Here is a 12140-nt window from a genome sequence, read left to right on the forward strand (position 1 = left end):
TCATCAGCACTTCGGCGTTTGGAAAATCAGAGTTTGCGCCAGACTGGCCTCTGTTAAACTTTGTGATGTGACCAGTGGGAGATATAAGGACAGAACCTATAGCCTGATGTGGCTGGAATTGTTATTCCAATTGAAACAAATGCAAAATAGTCCAGGTTTTACACACGCATTGTTTTGCTATTTTCCCTCAACTACAGAAATACAGGCTGTGTCTTACTCAATGCGAAATAAACTGTATTAACAATTAAATATTAGCCATGTGATTAGACATTTAAAACAATCTTTTGGCCGGAAAGTTGGTGCGTAAAGTTGTTATAGGCTGATTTCCACAAAAGCTCATTTCAAGGCTACAATTCAAAATATTTAAATAGTCAGAATATTGGTTAGAGTAAAATAACAGTTTTTAAGAAGCTAGAAGTGCATGTCTCTACAAATCCATCCATCCAAATGCTATTTAGATTCGATTTTTTATTTATATGAAATCACGACTTCCCATCACCAAACAGCAAATCATAAGGCTACAAAACATATTGAGTTTGAATGCATTGCCACTGTTATTTAGCTCTATATAAAAGACAGTTAAATGCATTGCTGACCCTGGCTGGTGGCGTGTGTCCGCAGCGGAGTGGGTCTGGCCCGGGCGCACTTTGAGAAGCAGCCGCCCTCTAACCTCCGCAAGTCCAACTTCTTCCACTTTGTGCTGGCGCTGTACGACAGACAGGGGCAGCCCGTGGAGATCGAGAGGACCAGCTTTGTGGACTTCATCGAGAAAGAAAAGGTGAGTCTCTTCATCTGAAACAATCAGGGTAATTTGAAAGGCGGTGACAAGAGCGCAGTGTGAGCGTTTGACAGCCTGCAGGCCTTATTCCCCACGGGATTCAAAGTCAATTTCAGGTTTTAAAAATGTTTGAACGGGTCAATAAATAATAATAAATAATAACACAACACTTTCAATAGACCACATTTAATTAAAAAATATTAAATTAAAAAAATTATGCCTTTTTTAATTAATGTATGTATTATTTTATTGATACATTCAGCAGGTTAATTTTCTTCTTCGCTGGTTTTGACAGTTACATTCGTCTTCTTCGCTTATATTTGTAGCATTTTGGCTAACAGCTAAAATTCTCTGTCGGAGTGTAACGTTAAATGAACAATTATCTAAGAGTTGTTTTGCTAAATAAACAACATTGCATTCCTCGTCCTTTGTGAATCAGCTCGGAGGAAATGTCGGATCGGTTTGTCCTCAAAGCGCAAGTAGTAATTTAAGAGAAATTAAAAAGCCACAACAACACCGCAGTCGCACGTGGAAATAACTTGATGTGCCTGCTGTAAATCACATGTTGTTTTAATGCACGCTGCGTTAACTTAGGCCTCGGTGCTTGTGTATACTTTAAAATTATAATGTGTTAAATGTTTTATGGCTTTGTTGTGTGTGTTTGTGAAGGAGACGAGCGGTGAAAAGACCAATAATGGGATTCATTACCGTCTGCAGCTCCTGTACAGTAACGGTGAGTCAACGCTATTCACAATTAGCTTAATGCACTTTATACACAGTGTTAATAGCGTTTACATTTTACTCAACGGAAATTCAAACAGTTGCTTTAGGCCAACATGGCTCAAATATCAAATGCACTGTCGTCTCTTGTGTTTGATGAATGTAATGTGACCAATTCTTAGATAAACTAGACTCTTTAAAAGCCACCTAAAGCAATGTGTTGTGGGTTTTCAATGATTTTCCCATGCATTTCTCTGTTTGACACTTTGCAGGCATTGTTAGTGTCACTGATTGTTTGTTAGTGTGTGTGGCTTGTGGTGACAGGGCCTTTGAGCTGAGATCTGGCACGGATATCAAAACTCCAGTTTAAAAGTCTGCAGCTACAACTTGTGGACTGTGAGCGCTGGATCTGATTGGGCACATGTGCAAATCATCATATGTCCTCACTAAATCCTTTGTTGCCAGTTGGGTAAAAAGCATATTTTCTGTCAGAGTGATTTTAACGGCTTCATGTCACTTCAAGATTTGTGTTGTTATTGTGGTAAAATAACAATAAGGGTTCCAGAGAAGGTTATTTAAACAGTAAGTTTGAATACTAACCATGAAAACCATTGTGACTTCAGTAATCAATTTGGTTGGCTAACCTAAACTGAGTGTTATGTGAGTGAATGTTGAAAAGAAAAATATAGCCAGTGCATTGCTATAAATATAAAATTAGTTTGCCATTTTTTGTTTATTATTCAATTTTTGTTGTGGTTAAACCGCAAGGCTCTAACATGCTCTTGCAACCAAAAAGCAAATATGCACATTTCTAACTTCCATGGTGGAATGTAATAAAGTAAAAGTCGTAAAGTACTGCGTTTAAGTAAAAAATGTAGGTTTTTATCTGTACTTTACTTAAGTAGATTTTAAGGCTGAGACATTTATTTTTAACTTGTTCATTGTTTGAGCAAACAAAAATATATGAAGAAAAACAGGAAAAAAAATGAGCAAATCTGTATCAAAATCACTACATTTGAAAATCTGCGTGAAATACTTTTACATTTTACTCTTTAAGTACATTTTTAAATGGGTACTTTAATAGTTCTACTTAAGTATATTTTTTCATGTGATACTTTTACTTCTATTTGTGTTTTTTTTTTTTTGTTATTTTTGATATTTTTTACTTAAGTAACAGAATTGAGTATTTCTTCCACCACTGCTCATCTTGACTTCTAATGGTAACTACAGGTAAAAATACACAATCAAATATTTACAAAGGGCAAACAGAATTATTAAAAAAAATTGAGTTGTGGTTAAAACAATACAATAAGTAAACATCTCTAAAAATACAACGCAAGCTAACTAACTTCTAACTTTGTCTATTTTTAATTAACTTGTTCAAGTATTACTTTTAACCCTTTCAATACTTCATATTACTTAAGCGACTTCTACAGATCCTCATGTTTTTTTTCTTTCCCTCTCCTGACAGGGATCCGAACAGAGCAAGACTTTTACGTGCGCCTCATTGACTCCATGACGAAGCAGGTAAACACACTCGCTCCTTGTCTTGTCCCAGTGGTGTGTCCCTCTCCTGTTACCATAGTCACAATACGCTCCTACACTGATCCGGTTCTTCTCACCGCCCTCCTCTCTCTCTCCATCTCTCTCACCCCTGTTTGTGAGCGCGGGTGGGTGTTTCCTCTATAGCCTCGTGGGTGGGGGTTCACATACACTCGCAGTGAATAGCTTGAGGCGTTTTTCTTTCTTTCAATCTTTTTTTTTTGTCTGTTTCTTCTTGCTGTGATTAGAGTTAGAAGGCAGCGTGCGGTGGTTGGCGAACAGGAGTTGCTCACAGTGGGAAGTGGAGAGATGTAACAGCACCTTTGGGAGACGGTCTGCTGTTAGTATAGATGGGCGTTTCTGATCACATCCGATTTTGCCATTTTCTTACTGTTTGAGGTATCTATATGTGCAGATAAAGGAGAGGACAGCGGATGTACTTGTATACTCTATAATATAACCCCCTTTACCAACAACAATATACAAAAAACAGTTTTATTATTATATCAAAATGTAAAACCAGAACAATCTATTGGTGCACCAAATATGGTTTGTATGTTTCTGTATTTTACAAAAAGCAATTGGAATGGAAGATGTTTGCATTCAGTCCTAAAGGTAGACTAGTCAAAATAGTTTTTATCAATTTAATTCCTACTAAAATCCTTGTTGACACATCGCCAGCTATAATTATCTGGTATTGTATTAGCTTTATTAGATAAGTAATAGTAAACAGTAATGAAATTCCACAACCATGGCATCTACCACCCAACAGCAATCTGAGTTATTTTATGAAGTAAAAAAATAAACAATTGATTTGGTACCATAAAAGGATAGCTGCTCGTGAGCTGCCTAAAAGTGTCAAGCGGGGAGTTCAGTTTAAGACAGTGCCATTCCATTACTGCTGCTGTCTCATTACATATGCATGAGTGCTCTATATTTATTTGCATTTTACTTTACTTCCTCCTTTGCTATTTATATGTTTTGAGGTGTTGCTTGCATTGTGCAACTAGGTGTAGCTGCTTTTCTATGCTGTTATAATTGTTGTAGTTAACCGATGGGAGCTTAATAATATAGCTTTTTTTATAGCTAAGCACGCTCTGAGGTCAGTTGCTTTCAATCATATCTTAACTCAGGAATTATTTTGGTTATAAATGTAGTCTGGATGCATTCTTTGACCCTCCACTTTAGTCTCACACCTCACATACTGCTGAAGTCTGGCATGCCTTAGAGGCAAACTGCTCACTAATAACACAATTTAGTTCTGGCTTAAAGAGACACTCCAAAACACACACAGTGGCAGCTTAAGCAGTTCAGGCCTCAGTCCCAGTGGAAGTCCAGGGCAAAACGCTGCTGTGTTTGAATGCGTTTTGAGCGTAAATGCAAAAGATTTTAGGTTTGTGGAAGTCATTTGTCTTGGACTGGAGCAGGTGTACGAGGCACCTGCACGTGAGCGCTGGCCCGACTGGGAACATGTGACCAAGAACTGTGTGAGGTTGAGATTGTAATAAGGAACAAAATACAGAAATGTGTAACTTATTTTATTTCACGCATAAATGTTTTAGTTTTCTGTTTTAACCACTGTTGCATGTAGAAATTTTACCTTTGTCTGATATGTTACAGTAGAGCTTTAAACTTATATATCTTGCATTTATGCCATTTAAAGTGTTTTCATTGCCCAAGACTTCCGTGAAACACATGCATTCTTACTGTGAGCGGGGTCGCCTCTCCACAGATCTGATCTTTAACTTGGCTTGGTGGGGTGGCGTCACCTGCTCGTCTCCATGGAGATAAGATTAATGCCCTACTGTTAAACATTCCGCAATGCAGTAATATCTCCATGGAAGCAAGCAGATGGTGGACCCTCCGCTGGGAAAGTTACATAGTGCACCATTAACCTACAAATAGTATTCTACTGTATCCCTTTTCTGTTTGTTTTGCTCATGGCACACTTCTCGCTTAAAATAAATAAATAGAGAGTTAGTGCTGGCCGTGCTAACAGGTGGTGTGACCTAAACAGGAGTCAATAGAATCAGAGCCAAGACTTGTCTCATTACACAGACTCTTCAGGGGCCACTGGTGTGATGTGTCTCAACATACTGTGGAGAAAAAAGTTTGATTTTTATCCTGGATTTATGGGTGCGACCATTTATGTTTGGATTATTTCTGTGCACTGGCTCTGATTCTTAACTCTACCAAAACAGTAGTAGTAGTAGTATTTATTACAGGTCATTAAAAAGCAATATATAGTCAGTACACTGCTCTAAAGAGATATTATTTAGTTTGCCTTTTTGCTTTATTTTATTCAATTTATGTATGCAAATGTACATCGATGCATATAGACATTTTCTACTTTCTACCACTGTGCCTTAAAATGTAAAAAAAGAAATACTCTTCATTGTTAATTCAGTGGGGACAGTCCATGTCGATGAACAGCTTTATGAGTTATGTAGTTACTTCCCACACATACACGATGTAATTGAGACAGTGAGCTTCTTTATCTATCTACCTGTTCAGAGCAGCACTGATGGTGGTAAATAGCAGCGGACCCCTCCCATTCTTCACTTGCTCCTTAAATGAGTGCTTCATGTATAACCGCGTGTCTGTGCCGCCCAGACACTTCTCCTGCTGACACTAACGTGGGGCGAAGTGTGTTCCCTGCTTAACGCTGCCTTGTTTACACGCCGCGCATGTCACACCGCTTCAAAGGAGCTAGGAAAGGAGCCGAGGAGAGGAGCTAGGAGACAGGGGAAGGCAGATGAAAGGAATAGAGCGTAGCCGCCTAAGTGACAATTTGATGAAACACCCAAGAAAACGTACTCAGGGACCCACTTTTGAGAAGAGCTCGTCAAACTGGCCCGGACTAAATATTATTCTGAAATTACTCTCGGTGTCAGTCTGTAGATCCAGATGGTTTAAGTTGGGAAAGAGGACACAGCCGAGGGAGGAACTTAAGTTTAGAGACGCTAAAGGGGACGAAGCTATTACAGGGTCTGACACAGAGCTGGATAAATTAACACTGGCCTCATTTGTCTTAATAGCCAGAGTTCAAACAGTAACCTGCTTCCTTAATGCAGGTGGATTGTAACTCTGTGCTTTTACTTAAGAAATTTGTTTAAGAGCGTTCTATATATGGCTTTGATTGGCAGATGAGAGGAAGTAACCACACAAATATTTACAGAAAATAGAGAATGTTTCACCAAAGTAAAGTGAATTAAAACCAACAAATTAGTTAGAAATAATTTGAAACCTACTGAGAAAATGGGTAATTGTCAGTCTGTTGAGGGCTAGTAGTATGAGCAAGTAATAGCAAGTAGTAATGGGAGTTGTAATGTTCATGTTTCTGTTTATGTGGTTTATTTGAATAGATGCAGATACAAAAACATGTAGTAACTTTAGCACAGCAGTAGTAGTGGTTGTCATAGTAAAATATGAGTTACGTCATAGTATACGTTGTAGCAGCAATACTGTGTAGTACTGTTCATCTTAGTAAAAGTCGACATTTGATACTTTTAGCCTCTTTTCAAGTAATTATTGTTGGATAGTTCTTTCACTTATACCTATCTAATACGTATTAAGTACTAACACATTTACAGATTTATAATATTTAGAGTAATTCTTCCACCACTGCTCCTTCCACCTGACTTTATGAATGTATCAGTTCCTTTTTGTTTCTTCGTTGGGGCGTTTCGACTCCCCGCTGGACAATAGGGGCACAATAGAGCCTTAAAGTGACTGTTAGACAAAGAGTACAAAGCTGTGTTTGTGTCATGCGATCAGGTGACAGCCGTGACCTTTCTGTAGGTTTTTGGGAGGACCTCAGCCTGATTCTGTTCAGGAGATGAATGCCCGGCTCCAGTGGAGGTGTAGAGACCCGTTCTGCTCCTGTAGGCGGGTTTCACTATAACAGCAAAATGTGAGAAAGACAAGCAGGAAAAAGGAGGACTAGATGACAGTGCCAGTGAATCCATGTCCGGAGCAGAGAGGAAGTGACCTGTACCTGGGTCATGACAACCGCCCTCAGGCCCAAAGAAGTGCAGTGTGGAATGTTTATGGTACATGTCTTTATATGGGCAATGTGACAAAAACATTATGATTTTTCCCTCATTTTAACTATCTTGATTTTCTATTTGACTTTTATAGTTAATCTCCTGAACAACAATATAGACTTTGCATCAAAAATAGAGATTAATACTTTACGGTCGACTGGTGCCTGTATTTGAGTGCTGTAGTGTCCTTAGACAAGACACTTCACCCGTATTACCTTGACTTTGACGCTTGCTGTTGTGGTTTATGAAGGTGTTAGTGTAGTGTTGAGAAGGGCAGAGGGCAGAGCTTCCACTTTAGCCTGCTCCCAGGTTTGTGGGCATAGAAATTTAAATATGTGATATCGATACACTGACAACAGACAAAACACTTCATTACCTTGGTCTTTGCTGTATTAGTGCTCAATTGTTGTCAGCTCTTTAAGTAATAGTAGTTGTAAGTTCTGCCCCGCTATTGTCTGAGATGAAACGCAGTGTCAGTGTGTATCACAATATTCAAATCAACCCCAAAGCCAACAAAAGTGTGTCATGAGCGATCAGCCTTAAAGTTGCATTTACAGCATATATATAGCTTGGATACTGTACAACATCTTATTTGCCTACCTGTCCCTTTACAAAAGTACTAGTTTTCTGCTTGGCATTAACACTTTTCTTGAGTTCCAACTCCTCTTGCATTTATTGAAGCCTGGAGCGTTGGACCACCAGAGCCGTACAGGAAAAAAAAAAAAAGTCTAAAAACATTGCAGCGTGTATTTTGTTAAAGTTGAATTTCTGCTCATTCACACAAAATTATGACTGACACACGCCTAAAGCGCTGAAATCAATGGGGCTCCAATTCCCCTGCTCATAGTGAGGAGCGATTAGTATCAAAGGCTTCAGGCTACAACAACTGCAATTCCACAGATATGTTATGGGACTGTTATTTTTCTACAGCTCTGAGCTCAGAACGGCTCTTTACGTCGCGGTTTTACATAAGCTTTATATGACTGCTTTATGTTGTGTGGTTCAAACAAATGACGACCACAGTGTTCAGGGCCACGGCGTTTACATGTTTGCCTTCAGGCGCCAAGTCAATTTATTTGTACATGATATACAGTAGGATTATTTGTATCGGGTAAAAAAAAGTTCAAGCATCACAATTAGATATTTTTGTATTAAAAGCAAAATTCAGTTCACGATGCACAGGAAGGAGAGTTCATATTTGAGAGGAAACTAATATTTTAACTGCTACGCAAAGGAAATATCCACATGCATTTCAGACTGTCCTTATTGAGGTTTAAACTACAGGGTTAGCAGGTTTGGACCCCATGCAGGCTCCTTATTTCTCTCGTGATTAGGGCTACAAGATTAATCGATATCAAATCAAAATCAATCAATTTAAATGGACGCAATTAGCAAATCGTATAGGGTGCAATGTTGGAAGTACCATTATTTCCTCCACAAACAACTAAATCTCCTGTTTTATTCTGTATAAAAACGGCTTACACTGTAGTTTAGATCTGTACAAACATGTTCTGAAATACCTCTATGTGTCAGATGCCCTCCCTCCGTCTCCATGGGGTCTTATTCTGCATAAAAACTGCTAACCCTGTAGTTTAGATCTGTATTAGTTTGTCAGTTCATATTTCTTTTTGGTCAGTTCTCCTGGATGTGTTTAAAATGTAAACTTTGAACGGAATCCTACTATTAAAACACAAATCGCAAATCTAACCCTAATGCTTGTTAGAAAAATCACAATTTGATATTTTTCTCAAATTGTTCGGTGCCACACTCACAACAGTCATAGAGCAAATGATTTACTTTGATTGTTACAGTTGAAATAACAGTGTAACATTGACAGAAATTTCGGGGCTCAGGGGAAAAGCCTCACATGGCTCCTCTCTAATATGAATTAATAGGATGAAAGTCCAATTCTGGGCCCCTACAACCTCGAGGCCCGGGACAACAGACCCTTTTGTCCCCCCTGTCCACTCCCCTGGTGGTTTAGCAGAATGTCTCAGTCCTGTATGCACGACAGTAGCTCAGTTTGTAGAGTGTTTGTCCACTGATCTGAAGGTTGGCAGTTCAAAGTTCTTGACGTAAACATCACTGGTAGAACTGGTAATTAGTTCCAGTGACTCATAGGTTGGTGGTGTGATTCCAGCTCCCACAGATTAATGCTGTTGTCGTGTCCTTGGGCAAGACACTTAACCCTTAACCCACCTGGCCCCCCGTGTCTGTGTACACTGGTGTATCAGTGTGTGTGTGAGTGAGCTGTTCCTTGATAAAACGCTTGTGTGACCATTTACCATTTAACAGTGGAACTAGTTTTGTGTGGAACAACGTTAACCTCGTCTTCAAAACATTTATGAAGTAACTAATAAAGAATATAACACAGCAGTAGTTTTACTTAAGTAGTTATTTGGAGTAGTTCATCTAAGTCTGCCACGCTGAGTATATAACACCTCATTAATGTAATAGATTTGAACCCACTTTGTTAAAGCAGCATGAATCTGTCTAATAAATGCATGTTTGGGAGCCAACCTTTCTTTTACTATTTTGATGTGATTAACGGGTGAGCGTGCAACTAGGTCAGACAATGCAACTACATTTGTTAAAAACACAAGTTATTAATGAAGTCAAATTTAAATATGAATTACAAGAAAATCATCTAATGCTCTCTCTGTGTGTTTGTGGATTTGTGAATAAATTACTAAAAATACTGACACCACAATAGCAGAAATAGGTCAGCCTTAAAGTGTCAACAAAGGTTTATAAATAAAGCTATATGTGTTTTGAAATGTACTATAGCAGGACAACATTGCTGCTTGTCAATCACTTTTGTATTTTTTCAGTGTTAAGTTGTGATCCTTGATAGGTAAAACATCAATAACAGGTAGGGCAATACAATTAATCCAGTTTTGATCAAGATTGAGATTCTGTCATTTCTAATTGTCTATGATCAGTTTGAGTCTTTTGGAGAGGTTTGCAGCAGATCCTCAGTCAGTTAAAGCATCTGATTTGGAGCAGAGTTCAGACTTTGGAGGAATAAATTTGACTGTTTTTGTGTAAAAATGGTATCGATTAAGACTGTCTTCATTATTTGCAGGAAATTAATTGACTTTGAAAAGACACATTTGTTTTTAATAAGACAAAATAAAACAATGAAAAACTGTGATCAATACTGAGGTCAGTACAAGGAATAATAATTGTGATGACATGTTTTGCCATATTGCCGTTGTAGTAATGGTAATAGTATTTGTAAATTCTAATCATTCATAAAAGGTCAATTAACTATTCTAGTGGTGGAAACTGTGACATACTTTGACTATGGAGCGACAGTAGCTCAGTTTTTGTCAGTGTTTGTTCACTGACCCACAGGTTGGCAGTGCGACTCCTGCTCCCACAGATGAATGCTGTCATTGTGTCCTTGTGACGCTGAACCCACCTCGCCCCATTGTCAGTGTACACAGGTGTATGAATGTGTGTGTGAATGAGTGAGTGGTCCCTTGATGTAAAGCGCTTTGAGTGCCTGGAAGGTGGAAAAACGATGTATAAAAACGTGACCATTTACCATTGTAGTTGATACTTTATTGTCTTGTCTAACACTGGCAGCAGTATACATTATTTTAATAGTAATTCTAGAAGTATTTTTGGTATTTCTAGTTATGCTAAGGATAGTTGTGGTTATAGTAATAGTAGCTGGTGGAAGTCTTGTAATAGTCGTTTTACTCTTAATAATAAGCAGTAGTGGAATGCAACACAGTAAAAGGAGTAAAGTACTTTGAGGTATCTGTACTTATTTACTACATTTTAAAGTGGATACTTTTTACTTTTCCTTCACTACATCCGAGAGCAGGTACCTGTACTACACTACATTTTTGAACAGTGCTGAAAAGTATTTTGTATTACTGTTTGAAACCTGCTGAAAAGGCTGAGGGTTTATTTTTAACACGTTCCCAGTTTGATCAAAATATACAAAATAAAAACAGGTAGGAAAAACTAAATTCAACATAAATCCTTATCAAAATCATCACATTTGAAGCCTTATATGACCTCAAAATCTGCACGAAATATATTAGTCTTTAAGTACATTTTTAAAGGGGTACCTTAATACTTTCAGTTAAGTAGATTTTTTTCATGTGATACTTTTACATGAATATTTTTTTTGCTCCAGTATGTCTACTTTTGCTTAAGTAACAAAATTGAATATTCTTCCTCCACTGCTAATACGTTACAGAGTTAAAAATATAGTCAAACAATATGCACTCTTCTATATTGGGTTTCAAGAGCATGTCAGTCAAATGTGAAATCTGAATTGGTATGGAGGATGAGTGATGTTTAAAGTGCTGTTGACTTTATGGAGCAGTGAAAAAACGTGATGTGATTGGAAAGGATGGAGTGACTTTTTCAGAGCGGAGTGGTCCGTACTCTCTGGAATCCAGCGCGGCACTTCAAACACCCGGGAATAGACCAAAGACAAGGAGAGGTGTGCTCCGACTGAATGATAGACCAGGATGGCTGAGCTCTTGGGTTTATAACGGAGGATGCAGGATAATAGCAGCAGGTGAAGGAGAGGTAAACAATGGGCTCATACTGTGTCCCCCCCAAATTATTGACACCATATAGTTAAATCATAGTAAAAAACATATACCTACTTCTATTGACAGTAACTAAAACTGGAATCGTTTTGCCTGGAATATTCCACAGTATGAAATTCAGCTGTCTCCCATTGATTTAGTTCCAGGTGTTTTATTGCTATAAATAATCACCTTGAGAAAAACATACATTTCTACTTTGAGCAGGGTCACCTTTCCCCAGATCTGACCTGTAACTTTGCCTGGAGGTATTCTCGGTTTTTCTCCATCAAACCTGCCCCCGTTATACAACCATCCAACCAGTCCTTCCAATATAATTCAATATTTTTTAGATGTGTAGCTGATTCTAGCTGATGTTTAGTACCTGATTCAGTAGAGATACTCCAAATAATTTATATTCAATAATAAAAAAAAGAAGTAGTGAACTTTGAGTGTTGTATGCTGCTTTATGAATGTATGAATAATGTGCTGTTGAAGGTG

The 12140-nt window shown here is 38.2% G+C and overlaps 1 protein-coding gene across 3 annotated transcripts in view; it reads left to right on the top strand.

Moving 5' to 3' along the window:
* LOC117381137 (transcription factor COE1-A-like) overlaps positions 1–12140 on the top strand; it is a 111799-nt gene that overhangs the window by 660 nt on the left and 98999 nt on the right. For all 3 annotated transcript variants that reach the window (XM_033978018.2, XM_055226464.1, XM_033978017.2), the window contains exons 2-4: positions 622–778; positions 1448–1511; positions 2970–3025. In XM_033978018.2, coding sequence (XP_033833909.1) covers positions 622–778; positions 1448–1511; positions 2970–3025 — 277 coding nt within the window. The remainder of the gene's footprint in view (positions 1–621; positions 779–1447; positions 1512–2969; positions 3026–12140) is intronic.

This window comes from Periophthalmus magnuspinnatus, chromosome 14 (genome assembly GCF_009829125.3).
Source record: "Periophthalmus magnuspinnatus isolate fPerMag1 chromosome 14, fPerMag1.2.pri, whole genome shotgun sequence".
Taxonomy (NCBI): Eukaryota; Metazoa; Chordata; class Actinopteri; order Gobiiformes; family Gobiidae; genus Periophthalmus; species Periophthalmus magnuspinnatus.